This window comes from Notolepis coatsorum (genome assembly GCF_963971535.1).
Source record: "Notolepis coatsorum genome assembly, chromosome: 20".
NCBI classification, from domain to species: domain Eukaryota; kingdom Metazoa; phylum Chordata; class Actinopteri; order Aulopiformes; family Paralepididae; genus Notolepis; species Notolepis coatsorum.
Window position 1 is genome coordinate 58,966,995 of NC_140184.1, and position 26,932 is coordinate 58,993,926.

Below are 26,932 nucleotides of genomic sequence, written 5' to 3' on the forward strand. Positions count from 1 at the left end.
TTGATTTGGCCAAGAACGGTTTTCTCTTAAAATCAAGTTTGAAAGGACTGAGAATAATACGTCTAAATATAAAGAGCCTCAAACTCAAAATGTACTTACTTCGGCCGTGGGTGGAACAACACAAACCAAACATAATTACATTATCAGAAACCTGGCTAAGTAACGAGATATATAATAATGAAATCAAACTAACAAACTATGTCCTTTACAGAGCTGATAGAAATACGAGGTGTGGTGGTGTTGTCACTTATGTTTCATCTAATCTTGCTTCTGAGCTTATTGCACCTACAGTTGAGCCTGTACATTTTGAAAGCATACATGAGAGTAAATACATAACCATTGGAAACATATATAGACCCCCTTGCTTCAGCTCCTGCTGAATCTTTCAATTGTATTGAAATGTAAATGTATTGTATCCACCATAAACTCTATTAAAGATAAAAATGAACTTGCATTATTAGGTGACTTTAACAAAAACTGGTTAGACAACTCTTCTAATGGTGCTAAAAATATCATTGGAAATTTGAACCTAACACAGTTAATTAGTGAGCCCATAGGGTCACACCCACATGTCAATCCCTGCTTGATTGGATTCTGGTATCACACCCGAACAGATTAATTAAATCAGGGATTATGTCTGACTGCTTCACTGCACTCTATTTTGCATCTGGAAAATTAAACTACCCAAACTCCCCCGAAAGTAATAAAAAATAGGCAAGATAAAAAAAATCAATGTTGATCTGATTTCTGTCAATTGGGACAGGTACCAGATCATTTCAAATGCTCACGATGCCTGGGCATTTTTACACTCAGAACTCACAAACAGTCAAGGGTAGCCATCTTCCATGGATAACATCTGACCTCATAAGTACCTTCAGGCAGAGGGATAAAGCATGGGCTGTATATCGGAGGACAAGGGATAATGCTGACTGGGAGACATACAGACTGCTTAGAAACTAAAGTAAAATCATGACCAGAAATTCAAAATCAAACCATTACAACACCTCTCTTACACATGATTCTAATAATCCTAAACAAGTTTGGATTTTTTTTTTAACATTAACCAATGCATCAGATAATTCTGTTCAACATACTCAGCAAAAAATTAACGACACCATCTTACATAACCCTCTCTTAGTAGCTCAAGCCTTCAACCAACATTTTTCCTCAGTCTGTACTCCCACTATGCCTGATCCGTACGTTGTTTCTAACAATATACCTCAATGCCAATCACCCCTGTTGAGGTTCTGAATGCCATTAGCAACCTCAAAGCCTGCAGTGGCCCTGGCTTAGATGGCGTGGAAAGCAAATTCCTTAAACTTGCTCAGCACATTCTCATGTACCCTCTCTGCGATCTTTTTAATCTGTCTCTTTCTACTCATGACATACCTTCTATCTGGAAGTGGTCACGTATCACTCCACTGCACAAAGCTGGTAATGTACTCAATCCCAACAACTATAGACCCATTTCAATCATTTGTTCAACAGCAACAAAATTTGAAAAATTTATTTACAACCAATTGTCCAATTATCTCTCTAAACACAATATTCTATCACCCTCGCAATCAGGTTTCCGTTCAAATCATTCTACAACAACTGCTCTATTAAAACTCACCAACGACATATTCTTCATCTGGCAATAGCGAACTTACTGGTGCAATCTTTATTGACCTATCCAAAGCATTTGACCTGGTGGACCACTATCTTCTTCTAGATAAACTCTATTCTATCGGACTGTCACGTAATGCATTACACTGGTTCAACTCTTACTTGCACAATAGAAAACAATGTGTTCAAATACAGGGCAAGGTTCAAACCTAGGTCCACTACTTTTCTCCATCTTCATTAATGATCTTCCTTCAATCTTCTCCGACTGTAGTATTCAACTCTATGCAGACGACACAGTCATATACTCATCAAAAACTAACTTACTACAAATTCAATCTACATTACAATTTAACTTCAATAAACTTGAAACATGGCTCTCAGTTAATAAATAAATTACAAACAAATCACATTTATTTGTAAGGCCCGACAACATACGTTACCACTTTGAGTGCCACGCCGGGTTTTCCTTTTTACCCCCTTGATGCCACGGTCCACTTCAATGTTAACGTTAATATCGCCTAATCTATGTTTTAAATTATGGCTATGTGTCTAATCTGCCCGTCGCTTATCAAAGAACACTTTTCCAGTCAGTGCTGTCAAGGCAGATTGGTTTTATTATCGCTTCATTTCCGTTTCAGAGCATTTTGAAAAGCACCCGTTTTGAAATAAAAAACACGGATAGTCGCCGTGTTCATTTCCTCTTGGACTTTTCCAGTGAAACCGAAAGAGCCCATTTCACAAAAAAGCCTATATCTTCATCAAAATGAGTCTGATTATCCTAACACTGATAACATAGATTCCTTACCTGACATCAGATGGTATCCAACTGGTATATTCCAATTCCTGATCACCATTCGAAAAAATCGATAAGTGTATGGATCCAACGTGATACAGTAGTACACATGATTCCGCGGGGCTGAGAGGCTCCAGAATGAACTGTGGTAACCCCGGCTGGATCAGTGGACTGGAAAATGTGGAGTACCGGATTTTTTTCCCCATCCATTTTCATTGAGTCCATTCCAAAATCCCTTATGTCATCTGGGGGCGTTTTTTTCCACATATGATCGCCAGCGGTGCTCGGGTATACTCGGGTTGGCTCTCGTGATGCAATATGATTTCAGATCGCTAAAAAAAAAGAAAAAAAAAAATCAGATAAATCTCGTGACTGGCTTTCAACATAACTATCGGAAACCCGAGATATCTCGTGTGTGGCAGTGAAAGTGTTAATGTCCCCATGGGCCGGACACGTCTTCTTTAAACAAGCCAAGAAGAAACATCACAATAAGTCAAGAACAAAACAAGAACACCATAAAGTCCAAACATTTTAAAATAAATGCAAAATAAAATGCTTTTTGGGACTATTCAGAATGTAAAATCAAAAACTCAAAATCAAGCCTACAATATGGAACACATCAAATATCTCGGTCTCTGGCTCGACTCGGGTCTATCTTTTAAATGTCATATTGATAACTTAATAAGGAAAATCAACTTCAGTACTCTATGTGTTCTATATCGAAACAGAAAATGCTTTACATCTACAGTCAGAAAGAAACTTGTTCAACAACTCATACTACCAATACTTGATTATGCTTCTGTAGTCTATCAGACCGCCCTCAAAACAAACCTACTTCCACTTAACGCAATATACAACCGTTTATGCATATTTGTGCTCGATTGTCCATATTTGACCCACCACTGTACCTTGTATGAAAATCTCAATCTACCATCTCCCACATCAAGAAGACAGCAGCATTGGCTACAGTTTGTTTTCAAATGTATTCATTTTCAGTACCCACAGTATCTCAAACAGTATTTAGAACCTTACACTTCCATCGACTACGACATTGCTCCCAGGTTTATTTTGAAGTTCCAACTACTTCAGTTGGCAAAAAATCATTTAAGTTTAAGGCTCCTTCTGACTGGAACAATCTACCGGTTCATATCCGTTCAATAACATCTTTTCACTTATTTAAAACTGCTCTTTCCTCTCACTAATCATCATGTTTTGACCATTCATCATTATCACAGTTCATTGACGCAATGATACATAATTATGTGTTAACTTATGTGTACTGTTGTAGTTATTGTAGTTGTTACTATTGTGTTTTATTTGTTTGTTTTGTTTAGTTCTTTGTTTTGTTCGTTTGTCTGATTGATGTTGTCTGAACTCTGTAAAATATCTTGTCGTAAATGTATGATTATTTTGTAATCTGGGACCTCCTTGAAAACGAGATGGTTCATCTCAAGGGGTTATTCCTAATAAAGAATTTCAATATATAAGGTTGGTGTGGTGGCAGGATGGTGACCTGTTGTTTGCTGAACACCTCACTGAGGTCAGCATAGACAGTGGGAATGCCCTCTGGTAATGGGTGAGACTCCACACTCATGATGTTAGTGCTCTCCATGAGGGGATCCGTTGCACAAGTAAGTGTGGAGAACTCCTCACACAGAGAGTCTAAACTGTCCTCTGCTGGAGCCTCCTCACAGAGGGAGTCCCAATCAAACTGAGAATCCCATTCCAAACTCTCTTCCGGATCGACAGATGGAGATCCCACAACCGCCAATGCATCTTTAAACTGATCAGATAACGTGTTGGTGAACAAAGTAATGAGTGGTCCCTCCGGCCAGCCTGTAGCCCCAGCCAGTGTTCTGAAAGCAATGGAAAACTCAGCTACACTACTGGTGCCCTGGCGCATGCGCGCCAGTCTCATGGCGACCTCTTTATCATAGAGTTCATGATCAAAAACTATCTCCATTTCATTCATGAGTCTTTGTGAGTCATTTAACACTGGAGCCTGAGCCCGTATGAGTGGAACAGCCCAATCGAGGGCGAGTCCCTCCAACAGAGATAGGATTAGAGCAACATGTGAATCCTCAGACTGAAAACGAGAAGGCTGGGCTCTGTACACTATCTGACATTGTGCCAGAAAACGGCATTTACCAGACTCCCGCTAAAGCACGAGGGGAGCCGAACTTTAGCCTCACGAGGAAATGGCTGGGGTACTGTGTGTTGTGCTTGAGGGACTTTAGGAGATATTTGGGAAGGGACAGAGACTTGTGCATTGGCTATGCTGTCAGACAGATTACGCATGGAACCTTCCATCTTGCACAACCCTTCATACATCTCCCCACGCTGTATCACCATGAGGGCTTGTTGCTGCTGTAATTGTTTGATAGCTTCCTCATGTGAAAGTAATCCTTGATGCTGTGCAGCAAGTGCATGTTCGAGACCATTATTATCTGCTGACCCAGTCATGGCTTTTTCATTCTGTAAGGGCTGCGTGTGTGTGTGTGGGTCACAAGCAGATAATAGGGACTCTTTAAGTTATCCGTGTATGAATAACCACTAAACTGCTTATGCAGACATTAACTCATTCAGAGCCACGCCCCTTTGACTTTGATTAGGGCTAGCGTACCACGGTACCAGCAGGGCCGCCTGGGAGAAATGCGAGGCCCTGTGCGAGATTTAAACGCGAGCCCCCCCCCCCCCCCCCCCCCCCCCCTAAAATGTAAAAAAAATATATATATATATATATATAATTTTTTATTTTTATTTTTTCATACAGTCAACATATTCTTAAATAATAGCGCTGCCCGAGGCTAGGCATGATACAGTCAACATATAGCAAGAGAGAGAGCGAGAGAGAGCTCCCGTTCTACAGTCAATATACAGTGTTATCGCTGCACAGACCCGGCAATGCCCCTGACCCTCCACCAGAGCAAGGCCAGAGAGAGAGAGAGAGAGAGAGACACATTGGAAAGAAACAACCCAAAACCAGAGCAAATTGAAATGCTATTTGGCCCTAAACAGAGAGTACACAGTGGCAGAATACCTGAGCACTGTGACTGACCCAATACTAAGAAGATCCTTGACTAGGTACAGACTCAGCGAGCACAGCCTAGCCATCGAGAAAGGCCGCCATAGGCAGACCTGGCTCCCAAGCGAAGACAGACCCACTGCACACAAGATGAGGTGGAAACCGAGCTCCACTTCTTAACAACCTGCCCACTATACCAAGACATACTTCCCACAAATTGCAAACACCCGAAACTTTGAAAACATCGACAATAACTCAAAACTCCCATACCTACTGGGAGAAATACAAGAATGTGAAATAAAGCCCATTTGAATTGAAGAGAGAGAGATAGATAGAGCATGTCTGTGTGTGTTAGAAAGAGAGAGATAGAGAGAGAGCATGTCTGTTTGTGTGTGTGTGTTAGAGAGAGAGCATGTATATGTGTGTTAGAAAGAGAGAGAAATATAGAGAGAGAGAGCATGTAATTTTGTGTGTTAGAGAGAGATATAGAGCATGTCTGTGTGTGTTAGAAAGAGAGAGAGAGAGAGAGAGAGCATGTGTGTTTGTGTGTTAGAGAGAGAGAGCATGTCTGTGTGTGTGTGTTAGAGAGAGAGCATGTATGAGAGAGATAAGCAAAGATGAGCCCCTAAAGGATATTCAACTTTTAATGGAAGAACAAAACAGAAGGAAAAGATAACTTCACAAAGGCAACATGAATATACATAGATCCAAAAGGACAAAGATCAACACTTAAATCCAAAGAGAAGAGGGTCTATACCAGAGAAAACAAAGTAGCAAGGAGCCAATGGCCGACATCAGCTAAATAGGCTAACTGCAAATAGAGTAGCCAGGTACTGACACCAGGCCACACACCGTTAGCTACTACAACAGCTAGCTGGCCCGTTTGGCTCAATATAACGTTAGCTAGCCGGCCCGCTTTGGCTCAATATAACATTAGCTACAACAGCTAGCCGGCCCGTTTGGCTCCCGAGAGAGAGAGAGAGAGATATCCACGGTGGGAATAGAATAGAGTGCATTAAAAACTCACCAAACGTCCAAGAGGATGGAGACAACCATGTGGAGTTGACGAAGTTCATCTGCCGAATGATCGTCCTCTTCATCTTGGCATAACAATGCTGCACGCGCTCTCTCTAGGTTAGCTAACGCTAGTTAGCCTTTAGCTAAGCTAGCTACTAGCCGACATCATCATGGCTATCCCGACTGAACCACACGTTAGCACTCGATATTATAACGTAGCTAAAGCTAACTAGCTGTCCCTGCCTTTAGATAAGCCGACATGGCTAGGCTGACTGAACTGTCTAACATGCAACAACTTTCATCTTCAGTCCATCTGCCGAATGACCGTCCTCTTCCTCTTGGCTGGCATAACTAAGCATAACCTCCAAAGCTGCACGCACGAAATAGTCAAACGCAGCTGACGCACACCGGCGTACACATGATGTAACCCCTCCCTTCGTTGAAACCAATAGTATGTCTGCTGCAGAGCCCCAGAGCTCCAATAGTGAGTATGTCTGCTGCAGAGCCGCAGAGCCAGGAACAAGTCACACACATTCTACAAACGTGTCTAATGTGAAATATATAAGCATATAAGCAAAACTAGATTTTAGGTCTGTGATGAAAAAAGGCCTCGCGGGAAGGGGGGCCTCGCAAAAAAAAAAAAAAAAAAAAAAAAAAATTTCGAGGCCCCCCTTCCCGCGAGGCCCTGTGCGACCGCACTGCTCGCACACCCCCTGAGGCGGCCCTGGGTACCAGTAAGGAAGTCAATGGGAGGTCGGGGAAATTTGCGAACGCCTAAACTATATCTTGAATGATGGCTATGGGTCTAAAACACCCCTCGCTTATCAATGACTTGCTTGCAGTCAACATGTACGAAACGGAATGTTTTTTCATTGGTACATTTCCGTTTTATACCATTTTGAACACGAGTATAGTTTTGGAGATTTTGGAGAATTCCAGAGAAATTCCGCAATAATAGCCCTTTACTGGAATACACAAAACACGTTGTAATTTTTCGGCTGATTTATGAATAGTTTTCAAATAAACGCTAGATTATCGATAGTATATGTGTACTTATGCACGCTAGAGAAGCGGGCTGAAAAATCGATTATACATGCCGTGGATACGGCTAACGTTGCACGCACGCACGCATCGCACGCACGCACGCACGCACGCACGCATCGCACGCACGCACGCACCGCACGCACCGCACGCACGCACGCACGCACGCACGCACGCACGCACGCACGCACGCACGCACGCACGCACGCACGCACGCACGCACGCACGCACGCACGCACGCACGCACGCACGCACGCACACACACACACACACACACACACACACACACACACACACACACACACACACACACACACACACACACACACACACACACACACACACACACACACACACACACACACACACACACACACACACACACACACACACACACACACACACACACACACACACACACACACACACACACACACACACACACACACACACACACACACACACACACACACACACACACACACACACACACACACACACACACACACAGCGATGGCAGAGAAAAAAACATCTGATTACCCCAAGACTGGTAAAATAGAGTCCTTACCTCACATCAGATGTTATGCAAAAAGATTAATCCAATTCCTGATCGTCATTACAAATATTGATCGCGTTTATTTATCCAATGTTATAGCACCAAAACACATAATCGATGCTGCTCCCAGTGGGGGGACTCAATGCAATAGTATCCAGCTGCATGCCCGAGAAGTAAAACCTGGACCGGACTTATTTTTTTGATGCACAGTCCCACCCAATCCAATCCAATGATGTGCAATACCATCCGGGAGACGATAGGCGGCGGTATTTGCCCTTTTCGAGCTCAGACCCATTCCCAATGATAACGTCAGGCTGGATGGATGAGATATTTATGGATATTGCTAATAAAAGAAATAAAGATTAAAACCTGAGTTTTCTCTGGTTTTCTCGGGTCTTGGCACTCAACCCATGGCGAGTTAACCCGACTAATCTCGTGGTTGGCACTGAATGGGTTAAGGAGAAGGGGGAAAATAAACAACAAAAAACAACCTTTACAGGTGGAAGCCTCAAAGTGAGTATTTAAGAAAATAAGTAAAAAAAACAGGACGACACTCAATAAAGAGGTATTGTAGAAAGATAAATAAGCCACAAAGGCAACTCCTAAAAACAGAGTTTATATTGAAAACATAAAACAATAAACCTCCACCAAGGGAGTTTATGTGCCGTGGTAGGCAAAGGACAGTTCCAAAAGGACACAAGAAAACACTACCATAAAAGGCTCAGCCTCTATAAAATGAAGTGTAAAATAAGCCAGTAGCCCAAAACAAGGATGGCTACAAAGAAGGCTAAATGCTGAATAGGGCAGCACTACACTTTAATATAATAAGCCTGACCAAAAGGATAGCCAACACAAGGAAATGAAAAAGCAGGTAACACTGCAAGATTCAAACTTAAATAGACTCAGCTTTGCCATAGGCACAGCTGCACTGAATCAGGTGCAATCAAGCCCACACACCTGCCGACCCATGAGGCAATTAACCACAGAGGCCAGTGATTGACAGCTATCCCTCACAGGAGACGAAATAGACAGCTGTCCCTCACAGAAAGGAAAAATAAAGCAAAAACCATGACACCTATAGACCATAAAACCATAATCACAAACTGTTTTAATTGATTATTATTATTATCTATTTATATTTATATTGTGTTTTGTGTTATTTATTTGAACCTTGTCTGTATAACTTGACGTCATTGTAAATGAAAGCAACCTCAATGATCTATTGAGTTTTAAATAAAGGTTTGTTTGAATGAATGAATGAATGAATACATACGTTATTACTTGTATAAAAAAGGTGTACTGCATGGTGCGGCTGAGTAGCGCAGTGGACTAAGCACTCGCCTACCACCGCAGAGACTCTGGGATCGAATACAGCCGTCAGTGGTACCTCCGGCTTGGTCAGTCGTCCCTACTAACACAGTGTTAGCGGGTGGGAAGCTGGTGGGGTGTGTGTCCTGGTCGTTGTAAACTGCGACTCCTACTGGTCGGTCGGGGTGCCTGTTAACACTTTCACTGCCCAAGCTTAATTCCTTTTTACCTCCTTGAATGCCTTAGCACCACTTCAATGTTAACGTTAATATCGCCTAATCTATGTTTTAAATTATGGCTATGTGTCTAATCTGCCCGTCGTTTATCAAAGACTAATTTTCCAGTCAACATTGTCGTAGCAGATTGTTTTTTTATCGCTTCATTTCCTTTTTCTAGCATTTTGAAAAGCACTCGATTTCACGGAAAAAATAAGACATTCCATGATAATCGCCCTTTACTGGAATATTCTAGAACGTTGTCATTTTTCGGCCTATTTATGAATCGTTTTAAAATAAACGCTAGATTATCGATAGTATATGTGTGCGCATGCACGCTCGTGCCGCGAGCTGAAAATCGATTCTCCTAGTTACTGACCGCTCGCACAGCCAAACAGCCATATGACATAATCACATAAAAGCTTATATCTCCGTGAAAACGGATCTGATTATCCTAAGCCTGGTAACATAGATTCCTTACCTGAGATCAGATGGTATCCAAATGGATTATTCCAATTCCTGATCGCCATTAGAAAAAATCAATAATTTTATTGATCCACCGAGTATAGTGTAAAAAACACATAATCCCCGCTGCTGTGAAGCTCCAGAGTGAAACTGGTCGACGGCGGTTGCATGAGTGAGAAGTAAAACGTGGATTCCGGGTATTTTTTTCTCATTCATTTTCATTGAGTTCAATCCAAAAGGGTGAATTACCATCTGGGAGACAATAGGGGGCGCTTTTTTCACATCTGAGCGCCTGGAGTGGTTGATTTTCCAACGGTAGACTTGGTTGATGAAATATGATTTCAGATCGCTAATAAATTAAAAAAAAAACGAGAATTCTCGTGAGTGGGCATTCAACCCGCGAGGGGTAAACCCGAGAAAACTCGGGTTGGGCAATCAAAGGGGATCTGGGGGAAATAGCGTGAACCTCCCCAGTGTTACATTCCCCCAGTGAAACTCCTCGCTGTCAGGTGAAAAGAAGCAGCTGGCGACTCCACATATATCGGAGGAGGCATGTGGTAGTTCTACACCCTCCCCAGGCCGACAGTGGGGCAATGCACGCAACAACCAGTAAGGGAATTGGCATAATGACTACATTGGGGTGGGTGAAAATACAGAAAAAGCCCAAAAAAAAATATAATAAAAAAATAATAATAATAATAAAGAAAGGTGCACTGCATGCAAATAGCTGTATGGTTTGGGCCTAAGTCTGCATGGGACCAGCATGGATTGGACATGGAGGTAATTTGCAGACATCTCAGATTGATATTTCTATTTATCACATCATCCATACTCCACAAGCATAAAGGAGTGAGATTCTTCTCTTGGCTCCTCTGCCTTGAAGCAGCAACATCTATAAAACATTTTGAAATAGCAATAGAAATTGTATTAAAATGGCAGCAGAAACAACAATAAAATAGATCTAAATTACAATACAATCACCATAGTGTGTGCAAAGTGGCAACAGACAGATTATAGAAATAGCTCTGGACTATATCATAACAATCACAGTCCAGATGTAGTGTGTGCAAAGTGGCAGCAGAAACACAATAAAATAGCACACTAATCAGTAGTGCTGTGGATTCCTCAAAATCTCTAATTTCATATAATATCATTATCTTCGCGCTAGCTCACTAGAGCCCGTAAAAGACAGCTAAACAAACCAGTCAAAATATCAGTCAATATCAGTAACATAAATTATTTATCTGTGATAAGATATTGGTTGGCCTGTTATATAAATGGACAGAAAAGGCCTTTAGACATGTGCTTTAGACATCAATAAGTCAGCTGATTCTGTTGAATACGGCAGAGACTACCACAAGACTACATTACCATATACTGTACCTAGAGGCCAAAAGAGCACCTGTTCTTTTGGCCCTTTTGGCCTCTAACTAGGCTATATGGTAGCCTATAGATCAACATCCTCTCTGACACTGGAGCAGAGGCGGCTATGGCATGCACACTCCCTGAATAGAGTCACTGGTAGGAGGGGCAAGTGTGATGCTAGATTGGCTGGTCTTCTAAAGTATCTCCAGTCAACCTGCTCCGTCCCACTGAGCCAGGGTAGGTGAGCAAAAAGGATTACGGCAAGCCCCCTCTTGACAACATGGGAATCACAAGCGACCCCATCTACCAAAAACTGCTGGAATGGTACAAAGACCGTTCCTTGAGCATCAGCATGAAGCACATGTTTGATGCAGACAAGCAAAGATTCAGCAAATTCAGGTATCCTCCTTTTTCAAATTCATACATTTTGTCTGCCAATACTCTGTGTGCCTTTATGTTTTTTCCCCAGTTGGCAAGTGTCTGTCATGGCATGTGGCTGAAAGCTATTCATTCAGTGCAAGCTTCTGTCTTCACTGTTGACATTTCAACTATCCCCAGTCATATTGATGACAATAATGCAACAATGAAACCTAGAAAAGTAACACATTTAATCATCAACAGCACCGCAGCAGAACACATTAAGAAAACAGCCCGTTCTCACTTAAAATATGTAAATAAATGGTAAATGGCAAATGTAAATAAAGTACTATTGTCTCCTTAATTAGTGCATAATGGGCTGATTGTAAGTCCTTTGGACGTTGACGTTGTCATTACGTACCCATTGTATTTTTTCTTATGAGAACGTGTTGAAAATAAAGGCTATTTTGTATTTTCTCTGCTTGTACCCAGGCACATTAAAGAGTAGCTAAACACATAGTAATTGTGCTGACCTAGTGGTTGATATTTTCTCCATGCTGCACACTTTGCCCCACCCCAATCGGTGATGTCAGAGTACTATCAAAGTACTATTAAGTCTGTCGATAAAAAAGGGGTACTCACAGATTGGGTCACAGCAGAGTGTGCAGGAGGGTGAACATATATCAATCACTACTGGGCAGAAAAATTACCAAGTGTTTAGTTACTCTTAGACTATGTTATACACATGTCTCATGTCATAAACATGAAACCGTAACGATCCCATAACTCATGCTGAGACTCATTGGTTTCGTGTTGCGTGTGTGTGTGTGTGTGTGGGGGGGGGGGGGATCAATAAAGGAATATCTTAGCTTATCTTATCTATACTGCTGTCATGCCTTCACTCTTCCCTTCCTTCCTACTTCCAGTGAGAGCTATGCAATTCTGTAAGGAACACAAAACGACAAAATAATATCTCAGAAAGTGGTCCCTGGTCTGTGTATGCTTATACAGCTAGAGGTCCTGCCTTAGCATGCAGCGTAACTGGAAACCAGTTGCTAAAAGTGCTGTGCAATGTATTCTAGTATCATATCGCTGCATTGGCATATTGGTTGAGTGTACTATTGCACTTACTCTAGACATTGCCCTTATAGGCAGCTATTGTCTTAATCCAGTCAGGCCACTGATGGCTTTCTATGTGTCTGAACAGCACAACACTGAAGACCGAAGATGGAGATATTCTTCTGGATTACTCCAAGAATCTCATCAACGATGAAATCATGAAGATGTTGGTTGAGCTGGCAAGTTCCCTTTCCATCAAAATGGTGGATTCATGGTAGTGATTCATCCTAAACATAATTTGTGGCCAATCAACTACTTTCCTTCCACCTTCATTTAGTTTCAACCACAATGGGAAGATGAAACTGTCTTGAGTCGATCCATTTGACAGATCCACTTTGTTAAAAATTTCAGATCACATTTTGTTCATAGTTTTATGTCATCTGTTCATTAAAAATAAATGCTGAGAAAATAAATAAGTGGGTCTAATGTAGATTTAGGGTGTCAATATATGGTATTATTCTTCATATTTGTTTCAGGTTTTCAAATGGACAATTTCTTTTGTAGGCCAAGTCAAGAGGAGTGGAGACCGCGAGGGAGAGGATGTTCGCTGGAGAGAAGATCAACTTTACGGAGGTACGAGATCATAGATCAGATTTCAGCTATGGCACTGCTGAACTTTAACATCACTATATCACAGGGTTCTGCTGTCTGTCTAGTGTTACTGTATGTTTTTCACCCTCTCCCGACTCTTCCTGGTGGGTATTTAGGGCCGTGCTGTGCTCCATGTTGCCCTGAGGAACCGCTCCAATACCCCCATTAGGTGTGATGGCAAGGATGTGATGCCTGATGTCAACAGGGTTCTGGAGAAGATGAAGGGCTTCTGTCATGTGAGTGCCATTTTACCCAAGAGGCACAATTCTACTCCTCAACCTTTGACGGCCTCTTATTTTACAGCATCTTTACACATCTCATTCCTGCCACGTACATGGGTTTAGCACAGATTTCAGACCTAGGTCTCAGAATAAGCCCATTTTCATTTGACGCACTCCTCAGCCTCCACTATGAATAAAAATGCTAAGTACTTTGTGAGACATAATAGTTGATCTACACATGACCAACCGTTTTTGGACAATATCTTCAAATAGCAATTTCTCTGGAAATAGATTTTTTTTTTTATATGTTTTATACTTTTATTATATTATATATCTTCAGTGGTAGAAAATCATACTGTATGATGATTTGCTCAGACTTTGAACTGTCGCATCTTAATATTTGTGTACACATTTAATGTGTAGAAATGGTCATTATCCTTTTGATAATCCATTTTAAAAAGGTGCACACTGTGCAGTATTTGGAAGAGGGAGATTTGTTTGCAGAGCCTGCAAAAGACATTTACTGTAATCTTCTTATAACAAAATAATTTTAGGCACTGTGAACCAAACCTAAGCCTAGAATATGTTTGTTAACAAAACTGCGGTATCTGCCTTTGTAAAGGATAATGAAATTGTAACTTTTCAGGTAGCTTTCTAGCTTCAAACAGTGTTCCAGGGATCCAAATTTCAGGAGGAGTTTGTTTATTCAGCTATGAAAAAAAAACATTATGATCACAATAAGACATAGTTCACCTTTAATATATATTTTATTTCAGTAGTCTTTGGCCACCAGGGGAGCACTTTTTAAATCAGTATTCAAATGGATAGACCGTATCAGACAGGCAGCCAGAGAAGTGGTAGGCCAATAAATCACATAAAACTGTCAAACTGACTAACGTCACGGTTTCAAACTGACCTATGTTGTCTTGTATGGTAGCAAAGAGGTTAGATATAAATGAGTTTCTCGTCCAGACTCAGTGTGTGCGTGCATAAAGGAGGCTGTTATGACCACTGAGGGCTAAGGGTAAAAGGGCTGTAACATAAACATTGGTTGACAGAAAGGATGACCAGGTTTGTAAACAAAAATTATATTTATTCACATAAATGAAGCACAGGTAACTCAACGGTGAGCCAAGGCCAAAACAAACAAACACCACTATTCTTCAAAACAAACCAACATAATCTATGGTAAAAATAAATTACATTCCATAACCTAAACCATTACCTAACAAAAACAGGAGAAAACAATATCCAAATGAAATGGCAGCTCACTCAATCTGTCAGTGCTTCCTGAAAATGAGAAAATAACACACATTAGTGATATAATACAGAACAGGTAAATATATATGGCAGGACAGCAAACTACTGCCAACTACAAGTATAGCAAAACAAAGTATCATTACGAGCTCTCTATGGCCACTAACAGTGATACAAACGATTGCTCAACGACCTGAGCACATAGCAACTACAGTACACAAAGGCACAAAACACAGAGGCCTAACCACATGTCAGAGAGATTGAATGAACGGGTGCTGACTGAAGGGAGGAAACAAGATGGAGACAAAAACACTGGGGAAGCAAAGACATTGGGATGTAACAGAGGCTAACTACAATGGGGCAGACTACAATATAATTGCATTTGTTAGCCAATCAAAATATACAAATAGTCAATAAAATATGCCTAGGTCTGCATATTTCCCCACAGTTGATGACGGAGGTAGCCAGGGAGTGCCACGTCTTCAGGTGTATGCATTTCAGAATAGATATGTCAAGTGTTGCTGGTCCCAGGCTGTAATACAGTATGTAAAGCTACACTAACAGTAACTACATGATATCACGGCTGGGCAATGGACGTATAATGAAATTAACTTAAAGGGGACCTATTATGAAATTTTTTACAGAATGAGGGGTTGTCCCAACACTGAGAAAATGTTAAATATGTCCACTGTACCTTTTCTGCAATTAAGCTGCGAAAAGATCCCTCCCTCTTGGCTGAACAAGCCATTCAGAATGGCAGCCACAATCGCTGTAGTTAATAACGTGCGTGTGACGATATACTATTGATAAAATGTGTGTGTCCAAGATGGCGGCCCATGCGTAAATCTTCTCTTTTCTACCTAAATATGCTTCTGGCTAAGTTTTTAAGGACAATATTGCTATGCTATTGCTGGCTCTTGAGTAATATTTGATCTGCAACATCTAGTCTGAAAGTTGGATCTGAATTTCGTTCGACATAACAGGCAATTGTGCACCACTGCTAGATGTACGATAAAAGCACCTCACAGAAACAGGCACAGAAACAGCCCATTGAGAACAGGCCTGAAACAGAGGAGTATAGAGGCTGTTAGAATGATCGGGGGGGGATAGGGCTGGGCGATATGGCCTAAATATGATATCACGATATTTTCTGACCTTTCGGCGATACACGATACACATCACAATGTTTTTATTTTTTACCCCAAACAATTCATTATGAGGCTTACCAAGACAGTATTTGAGTTTGCAAGCTAACATTAAAGACAAAATAAAATACCCATGCATTTAGCATTTTTATATTATATATTAGATTTAGATTATTGGATTATTAGATTATATATTGCATATATTTAGCAATGAGATATTATATGATTTAGATATGAAATATGATGAATTGAAAATGGGGGACCCTGATGTAAACAAGACGAAAGTCTTTCTCTGGTCTGCATCCCCTTAACAATTGTATGTATTGAGCTGTACTGTACTGTACCCATTCTGCAATCTGTTAATAAAGTTTTCAATCAATCAATCAATCAATAGCATTTTAATGAAACTACTGTATATTTGTATGTCTCTAAATGTTTTGATGAATTGAAAATGGAGGACCCTTATGTAAAAAAGCGAAAAGTCTTTTTCTGGTCTTCATCCTCCTGTACTGTATTGTACCCATTCTGCAATCTGTTAATAAAGTTTTCATTCATTCATTCTGACGGAAAACAGAATAATTTTGATTGACAGTGCTGACAACAACAAAGCTACTAACATTAGCTCCCCGTGGCCGACGAGTAGGAGACCAGTGCTCCGCAGAATGACTAAACGAGGCATAATGATTTTACTGCAACGAATGTTATAATAAAAGCCTTTCCATACATCGGTCTGATTGAAAACTTTATTAACAGACCGCAGAATGGGCATATCTCAGCACGGGCTGAGATATGAACGAGTAACGTGTGGACCAGATTGACGCGACACAATCCTCTTGGGCAAAACATCACGATATCCACGATACGTTGAAAAAGTGTATCGTTAATGAACTGTACTCGATATTTATATAATATCGTCATATCGCCCAGCCCTAGGGGGGGGGGGGTTCAGCAAAAAACTTAAAAGACCTAAAAGACCTAGGGGACCTCAAATACCTACTGTATTCAAAGACATAGGGGACCTAAAAGACCTAGGGGACCTCAAATACCTACTGTATTCAAAGACATAGGGGACCTCAAATACATAGTGGACCTCAAGGACCTAGGGGACCTCAAAGACCTAGGGGACCTCAAATACCTACTGTATTCAAAGACATAGGGGACCTCAAAGACATAGGGGACCTCAAATACCTACCGTATTCAAAGACCTAGGGGACCTCAAAGACATAGGGGACCTCAAATACCTACCGTATTCAAAGACATAGGGGACCTCAAATACCTACTGTATTCAAAGACATAGGGGACCTCAAATACCTACCGTATTCAAAGACCTAGGGGACCTCAAATACCTAGGGGACCTCAAATACCTACCGTATTCAAAGACCTAGGGGACCTCAAATACCTACCGTATTCAAAGACCTAGGGGACCTCAAATACCTACTGTATTCAAAGACCTAGGGGACCTCAAGGACCTAGGGGACCTCAAGGACCTAGGGGACCTCAAAGACATAGGGGACCTCAAAGACCTACTGTATTCAAAGACATAGGGGACCTCAAAGACCTACTGTATTCAAAGACATAGGGGACCTCAAAGACCTACTGTATTCAAAGACATAGGGGACCTCAAAGACCTACTGTATTCAAAGACATAGGGGACCTCAAATACCTACTGTATTCAAAGACATAGGGGACCTCAAAGACCTACTGTATTCAAAGACCTAGGGGACCTCAAATACCTAGGGGACCTCAAGGACCTAGGGGACCTCAAAGACATAGGGGACCTCAAGGACCTAGGCCTAGGGGACCTCAAAGACATAGGGGACCTCAAGGACCTAGGGGACCTCAAAGACATAGGGGACCTCAAAGACATAGGGGACCTCAAGGACCTAGGGGACCTCAAAGACATAGGGGACCTCAAATACCTATTCAAAGACATAGGGGACCTCAAAGACATAGGGGACCTCAAATACCTACTGTATTCAAAGACATAGGGGACCTCAAGGACCTACTGTATTCAAAGACATAGGGGACCTCAAAGACATAGGGGACCTCAAAGACATAGGGGACCTAAAATACATTGGGGACCTAAAAGACCCAGGGGACCTCAAATACCTATTCAAAGACCTAGGGGACCTCAAAGACATATTCAAAGACCTAGAGGACCTCAAAGACCTTGGGGACTTCAAGAGGGGAAGGACCTCAAAGACCCCAAATACCTATTCAAAGACCCAGGGGACCTCAAAGACCTATATTAACTTGTTGAAAAGGACTAAGATCATTTTGGCGATGGCAGTATTGATATTCCATTACCTATACATAAAATGTTGAAATGGTCCAACTTGTCAAAACTTGAAAGGAGAGTCTCAGGTCTGTCTGCTTTCTGGAGGCCATTTCTGATTTGAAATTTACAAAATGAGCCACCCGGGACAGTGGCTCGGGAGGTAGAGCAGTCGTCTGGCAATCCGGAGGTTCCCGGTTCGATTCCCGCTCCTCCCGGGCACCGTGTCGATGTGTCCTTGCACACGTAACCCCTAATTGCTCCTGATGAGCAGGTTGGCACCTTGCATGGTTGCCTCCGCCGTCGGTGTGTGAATGTGTGAGTGAATGGGTAAAATGTGAGTAACAAATTGTAAAGCGCTTTGGATAAAAGCGCTATATAAAAAAGCAGCCAGGTGCGGCTGAGTAACGCAGTGGAGAATGCACTCGCCTACCACCGCAGAGACTCTGGGATTGAATCCAGCTGTCAGCGGTACCTCTGGCTTGGTCAGTCATCCCTACTAACACAATTGGCACTGGAATATGTTGCTTCTTTACACATAATGTTGGATTATGTAATTGGTTTGTCATGACAAACCAATAAAAAATGGCGAATTAACCGGTGGCTACAACAACACACAGTAACTACATGCATCATTGTTTACAATGAACGGTGGGGCTAATCTAATTGACATCCAAGGACAACGATGTAAATAAGTCATTGCGCCTTTTCGTTCCTATCCTTGACAAAAGCAAATATGTGATGTAATGATCTGTATATGTTTTGTTGTCTAAAATAAATACCATACCATACCATGCATGTAGTTACTGTGTGTTGTTGTAGCCACCGGTTAATTGGCGATTTTTTATTGGTTTGTCATGACAAACCAATTACATAATCCAACATATGTGTAAAGAAACAACATATTCCAGTTAACGGAATATTTTTTTAATGATTCGTTACGGCGTAATCAATACTTCCATGCGTATAAATTGCGTTAAACGGAGTTTAGTATTCCTGCCTGGCTGAGGCGTCTATACAAATAGTAGCTCTAGTTCTGCAGACCCCTCTCTGATTGGTTGAGCTCCATTTCTGCAGCCCCCTCTCTGATTGGTTGAGCTCCATTTCTGCAGCCCCCTCTCTGATTGGTTGAGCGAAGCCCCTCGCGCGTAAGGTTATCGCGGTGCTTTGAGGTGCTTATCGCGGAATCCGCCATGATTTTCATTCAGCGCTTCAGCTCACCTGGCAGAGCAGCGGTCCTGCGGTCCTGCGGTCCTGCGGTCCGTTGTTGACGAGTTCGAATCCCATCAATTTTTTTTCAATTTTTTTAACGTGTATTCTTTCGCCGGTTAAGGTTAGGCATGGTTAAGGTTAAGGTTAAGGTTAGGCATTGTTTCGGAGTTGGTTAAGGTTAGAACGGTTAAGTTTAGGCGCTGTTAAGGAGCTGGTTAAGGTTAGAGTTTGTCTTAGAGAATGGCAATAGACAGCCTATTTCCGCGCGACAGCTCCCAGCAGAGGGGCTGCAGAAATGGAGCTCAACCAATCAGAGAGGGGTCTGCAGAACTAGAGCTACTATTTGTATAGACGCGGCTGAGGAGCGCGTCGCGGCTCATGCGCATGTGCGCGCTCGGCCAATCAGAGCAACGCGGAAGGGCATGTTGGCTTTCGGCAACCACCATGCCCTTCCACGTTGTTCTGATTGGCCGAGCGCGCGCATGCGCATGAGCCGCGACGCGCTCCTCAGAGGCAGGAATACTAAACTCCCCCTTAACGCAATTTATACAAATGGAAGTATTGATTACGCTGTAACGAATCATTAAAAAAATATACCGTTAACTGGAATATGTTGTGCCTTTACACATATGTTGGATTATGTAATTGGTTTGTCATGACAAACCAATAAAAAAAATCGCGATTTACCCGGTGGCTACAACAACACACAGTACCTACATGCATCATTGTTTACAATTAACGGTGGGGCTAATCTAAAGGACTGGACACGGACGCGTTAAACAGCAATCAATTAATTTAATATAACAGTCCGGTTCTGTGTTTGTTTGTGTCTGTAGATTGTTGGTGAACAACTAACTAGATTAGCCCCACCGTTCATTGTAAACAATGATGCATGTAGGTACTGTGTGTTGTTGTTGTAGCCACCGGGTAATGACAAACCAATTACATAATCCAACATATGTGTAAAGGCACAACATATTCCAGTTAACGGTATATTTTTTTAATGATTCGTTACGGCGTAATCAATACTTCCATTTGTATAAATTGCATTAAGGGGGAGCTTAGTATTCCTGCCTCTTGAGGAGCTTGTCGCGGCTCATGCGCATGCGCACGCTCGGCCAATCAGAGCAACGCGGAAGGGCATGTTGGTTGCCGAAAGTATTGTTGTAAACTGCGATTCCTACTGGTCGGTCGGGGCGCCTGTTCAGCAGGGAGGGGATCGGGGGGAAATAGCGTGAACCTCCCCCAGTGTTACATTCCCCCAGTGAGACTCTTCACTGTCAGGTGAAAAGAAGCGGCTGGCGACTCCACATGTATCGGAGGAGGCATGTGGTAGTTCTACACCCTCCCTAGGCCGACAGTGGGGCAATGCGCGCAACGACCAGGAAGGGAATTGGCATAACGACTAAATTGGGATGGGAGAAAAATACAGAAAAAAGTGAGAACAAAAAAAGATTAAAAAAAAGAAAAAAGCAGCCATTTACCATTTTATGTTCAGGTAATACATAGGGAAACAATGTCCAGGCACGCACTCCAGGTTTTTCCAAATTTATTGGCAGCCTGAAATCATCATTCGGTGTGAACACACCTTCTTCAGAATGGAATGTGTTGTCACTTCCTGTTTGTCTTGTATAAACTTGGGTCGCGTCTATTCAAAAGGCAACCGGTTCATGTGTTTTGCTAATCTGATTGGCCACTGACGTTTCTGGTCATGTGACATGTGCGCCCAATCGCGTGACGCGCCCATTTCCGCCTCGACCAGCAGCAAACTACCTAACGCCTAGTTTATCACTGGTTAAGCTTAGGCGACTCTTTCGAAGTTGGTTAAGGTTAGAGTTTGGAATCAGGGCTGGCGTTCTATCGCCATGCTAAGACAAACTCTAACCTTAACCAACTTCGAAAGAGTGCCTAAGCTTAACCGGCGAAAGAACTTGCCGTCACACGATTGGTGCGACCAGAAACAGCAGTGGCCAATCAGAGCGCAAAACGCGAACGCGGAAGCATGAACCGGTTGCCTTTCAAATAGATGCACTTGACTTACCCTTCATGCTTCATGCAAGCCATTCTGAAGAAAGTGTGTTCACACCGAAACGTCATGATATGATTTCAGGCTGCCAATAAATTTGGAAAAACCTGGAGTGCGTGCCTGGACATTGTTTCCCTATTTTTATGTATGATATCAGAGGTTACAGCACCCAGTGTCAAGTCTAGTGAGGTGAGCGCGTTCTACTACTTTTTTCACATGTTCAGGTAATACAGAATGCGTCTAAGTAAAATTGTATTACAATATACTATAGCCAGGTGGATCTTAAAAGGGCCCTTTGCTGATTTGCGGAGTAAAATTATGGAACGGTCTGATTGTGGAGTTAAAGCAATGTCAAAACATAAAACAGTTTAAAATAAAATACAGTCAAATGGTTTTCCAGAGGTGCAGAGATGAAGAAGGGGTTTGATAACAGGCAGTATGTATGTATGTGTATGTATATGTATATATGTGCATAATATGTAGGTATATAGTTGTATGTATAAAAATGGCTAGAGGAACTATATAGTTTTGGCAAATATTAATAAGGTATTATTAAAAAAATTATTGTTAACTTAGTCTAGTAATGTATGAATTAGTAAATATAATATAGTATGTTCTGATGAGTAAAAAGGGGTGGGATTAAATAAGTGTATGCTTCTTCCCACTCCTTTTCAAATATGTAAATGACAAATATATATATATATGTATTTGAGTTTGACTTTTTTTGTTTGTTCTTTTATTTCTTATTTTTTTTTATATACATTTATTATTTGAACGGCTTAAGGCTACATCTGTACTTGATGTTTGTTTGTTGTGTTGCATATTTGAAATAAACTTCAATCAATCAATCAATCAATCAATCAATCAATCAATCAATCAATCAATCAATCAATCAATCAATCAAAAAACCAATGTGTTCTGTGCCTTGAGAGCTCAGCTGCATCGGCACCCTGAGAAACTCCTCCGGGTGATGTCACCGGGAGGAGAGTACCTCTAGCGAACTGCAGACACTATTTCCTCAACCGGGTCTTCAACTTTCCTTGAATTGGGCTTCTACTGCAGTTGAAAATAGCAATTGCAATTTCAGTACTTCATTAATAAATTTTATTTGTAACGCACTTTATATTTGTAACAAATCTCAAAGTGCTAAATAATTTCATTAGAGATATGGAAACACAAATTAAGTGCAATGTGCACCCTGGTGTCCAAAGTGCATAATTACATCAACATATGCATTGAAATTGGATTCATGATTGACTATTATTATTTTCACCATAACCCTTTCCCTACCACACTACCAAATGGTTAACCCTTTCACTGCAACAATACAGAAGGATAACCCTTTCACTGCCACACGACAAAGGGTTAACCGTCTGTAGTGAAAGGGTTAACCTTCTGTAGTGTGGTAGTGAAAGGTTAACATTCTGTAGTGTGGTAGTGAAAGGTTAACCTTCTGTAGTGTGGTAGTGAAAGGTTAACCTTCTGTAGTGTGGTAGTGAAAGGTTAACCTTCTGTAGTGTGGTAGTGAACGGTTAACCTTCTGTAGTGTGGTAGTGAAAGGTTAACCTTCTGTAGTGTGGTAGTGAAAGGTTAACCTTCTGTAGTGTGGTAGTGAAAGGTTAACCTTCTGTAGTGTGGTAGTGAAAGGGTTAAGGAAGTTCACAAAGCAGTCAGATAACTACTTACTGTGATAATGTCAAGAGTCTACCATTATACCCACATGTTACTTTTTATTCATGAAGATGTACAGAAAAATATATTTGAATATGTCCTGTATCCATAATTGCATGATACCTTGGTGATTATGTGTTCTGTGTAATTACCACAAAACTAATCAGATTCTTACAATGTATTTCCTGCCTGAAACACACATATAAACCCCCCCCCAGATGTCAGCCATTTTGGAGCCTAGTCAGACTCCTGTACCCTTATAACAATGTACAATATCACTACCCACTTTCAAAACCACTCTCCTTCGGGAGACTGCAATTCGAAACTGGCCCCTGTAAATGTCCTAACCCAACCCCCTCCAATGTACAGTAAATGTCCTAACCCAATAATACACAAGACCCTCTTCTTGGGACCAAGTAAGGTTTAGTTGATAATCCAATGTACAGTTACCCCCCCCCCCCCCCCACCCCGCCTGTAGATAGATGTAGATAGATGTAGCAGTACTGTCTATCTGTATCTCATGTATGTCATATATGTTATGATGAATTGAAAATGGGGGACCCTGATGTAAACAAGACGAAAGTCTTTCTCTGGTCTGCATCCCCTTAACAATTGTGTGTATTGAGCTGGACTGTATTGTACCCATTCTGCAATCTGTTAATACAATTTTCAATCAATCAATCAACACCAAAGTTAAAGGATGTGCCATATTTAAACATTGTCTGACATGATGTTGACTAGATAATTCCACTGATGCTTTAATACTGAGAAACTTTACTGAGCTGTGTCTTCTCACTGGGCTCCAATACAGTCTAATGGGGCAAATGTTTAGCCTTCCAACACCCTTTTACAAAATAGGAAGGTCACAGTATAATCAGATGTGTCTTTATGTTCTACCGAGGAAATGGTTGCAAACCGTACATCGTAGTTTCATAGGCTCTTGTGCTATCTAAGTTTCCCAGTTACAGTAATGCGTAACTGGCCCGACAAAACTCATTATAACTTTTGATATGGTTTGCAACCATTTCCTCAGTAGAACATATCAGATCAGTGAAATTAAGACCTTTTTATAAAAATGGAACCTGTGCTTTAAGGTGTATTCATCTTAGTAGACAAAAACAACAACATTAAGGAACATTAAGGAAGGATGTCTGGTCTGAAAACCCATGCAAAATCTAACTCAATTTCATTTACATACAATACAACACATCACTGAAATGTAATCACAGTTAAATACAAACCGAGCTAAAGTTTTCCAGCCCTTGTCCTCTTGTTCTCTCTCCTACTACTCAGAGAGTCCGCAGTGGTGAGTGGAAGGGCTACACCGGAAAGGCCATCACAGATGTCGTCAATGTTGGTATTGGAGGATCTGACCTTGTGAGTGCTTATATATACTCATGGTGTACATTAATGGAAATATGGCCTCCTCTTTTATGATAAAAACGTAATAATAACAAATAACTCATTATTTGAGTTTACATTATATTAGTTTACTGCCATATCTATCATCTCACTGCCACTTTACTGCCATTATTGTATTCTACTACCCATTATTTATTAGTTATACTTACTGTACCACTGCTGCTAAAAGAAGATTTGCACTAAATTCTCTTTTACCTCCTATATTTATTTCAATCATATATAAAAAATAAATAAAAAAATAGCCACTGTTTATACTGTATATACAGTATAGTCCTGTATAGTGTATGTACATCGTGTCCCATATGTTACTTATGTTTATAGTGTCCTATGTTACTTTATGTTGTATATGTTATATAAAAGGGGGAAACGCAATTTAATTTCTCTGTATGTCTTGACATTATGAGAAGCAACAATAAAGCTGACTTTGACTTTGACTTAACTGTTTTGTTGTGTATTTAGGGCCCATTGATGGTGACTGAATCGCTTAAGGCCTACTCAAAGGGCGGACCCCGTGTGTGGTTCGTGTCCAACATTGACGGAACACACATCACCAAGACCCTCGCTCACCTCAACGCTGAGACCACCCTGTTCATTGTTGCCTCTAAGGTGTCTGGTTTGCATATTACAGCAGTATAATAACAGCTTTTGGGATCTCAAATCTTAAAAAACTTGACCACCAGTCAAGCGTTCACACATTTTGTAGATTATGATTTAAAAAAATATATATATATTTAGACTTGGCAACATTTTGTTTAGTGTGGCATTGTGGCTGAAGTTTCCACGTTCTGAAAATGAACAGATAAATAAACAGCTATAGCAACACTGTAGAGGTCTCCAATTTATCAGGTGTTGCTTGAAACGTTACTACTAGTTGACGCAATAAATAAGTCGAGCCCTGCAGTGTTACGAGCTGTTTGCAACTGTTGTTTATTTTCAGTATTATTTTTCTGCTCTTTGGGTTCAGCACCTGCCCTCCTCGGCTTGGATGTGCGTGCATTTTCTTTATTGATTTATTTATTTATTTGACGTTTGTAATTGAAGAGTACATGATACAAAAAATATATGCATCTCAGACAAACAACATCAAGGATGAAAACACAATAAAGTCAGAGGACTTGTTTACATTGTGGTCCTTGGTCTCAGACAGATAACAAACATGTATACAAGCATACAAAATACAAATCTAAAGGATTGGTTTCAGTATTCAAAAAAATAATCCTAAAAGATAATACAATAAAAGAAACAATCCTCAAATAACTAAAACGTTTTAAGTAAAACCATAAGAACTGTATTACCCTGAGGTATTTTCATCCATAAACCAGCCAAGTATAAAAACAAGCTCCCTCTGGTGGAGTAATTATGCATATCACTGACCTTGACAAAGTAAGTTTGAAGATATTTAGGGACAGCGCTGTGCATAATCGTATGGAATGGAATAAACACAGCTTAATTAGTTTCACTCTTTCCTCCACTTTGAGCCATTTGAGGCTGGCGAAGTGGACAGGGAGAATGTGAGTCCTGGGATGGAGTGAAAGTAATAGTCTAACCAGTTTATTTTGGGATGTCTGGAGTTTGTTTTTCAGGGCCTTGATAATACAGGTACACAAGCATAATCAAAATGGCATTGGATAAGAGCGCCTGCCAGTATCAGTAGTGCATTTATGTTTAAAAAAATATAGGAAAGTCTGGCCAGAAACTTTACATTTGGATTTATTTTAGAAATAGTTTTTAAAGCCATACTCTCCCCGGATAATTTGTTAAGTATACACCCCAGACTGTTACTTCCTCTTTGTTTACAACAGAGGTGTTGCCAACTGTGATATTAAAACCAGGGGATTTTTTTGTTTGGCATTTGAGTACAGTATGGACTCCAAGGTGTTGTCTGCTAGCCATGTACTGACATTGTGGAGTTCACTGCTGAGCATCTGCTCTACTTGTGCTTTTTCTTTGTGGGGAACCAGGAGAGCTGAGTCGTCTGCAAAGAGAAACAGGTTACAGTTACATGCTGATTTCACGTCATTAACATATATTAAAAAGAAGAGGGGGCCTAATATGCTTCCTTGAGGCACCCCACAATGTAAAGAGAGAGGACAAGGTACCGTTCATGTTGGCAACCTGTTCTCTACCCCTCAGGTAGGGTCTCACCCATTCCAGGGAGGTGCTGCTGAAACCCAAGGCCCTGAGCTTATACAGGACATTTTGAGAATCTGCCATGTATGCATACATACTCCTACATGAAGCTA

The 26,932-nt window shown here is 41.1% G+C and overlaps 1 protein-coding gene across 1 annotated transcript in view; it reads left to right on the forward strand.

The window, feature by feature from the left end:
• The window catches only part of gpib (glucose-6-phosphate isomerase b), a 53,654-nt gene that overhangs the window by 12,059 nt on the left and 14,663 nt on the right, over nucleotides 1-26,932 (forward strand). The window contains exons 2-6 of the mRNA XM_084337755.1: nucleotides 12,958-13,048; nucleotides 13,374-13,442; nucleotides 13,577-13,696; nucleotides 24,561-24,644; nucleotides 25,149-25,295. Of these exons, the coding sequence (XP_084193881.1) occupies nucleotides 12,958-13,048; nucleotides 13,374-13,442; nucleotides 13,577-13,696; nucleotides 24,561-24,644; nucleotides 25,149-25,295 (511 nt within the window). The remainder of the gene's footprint in view (nucleotides 1-12,957; nucleotides 13,049-13,373; nucleotides 13,443-13,576; nucleotides 13,697-24,560; nucleotides 24,645-25,148; nucleotides 25,296-26,932) is intronic.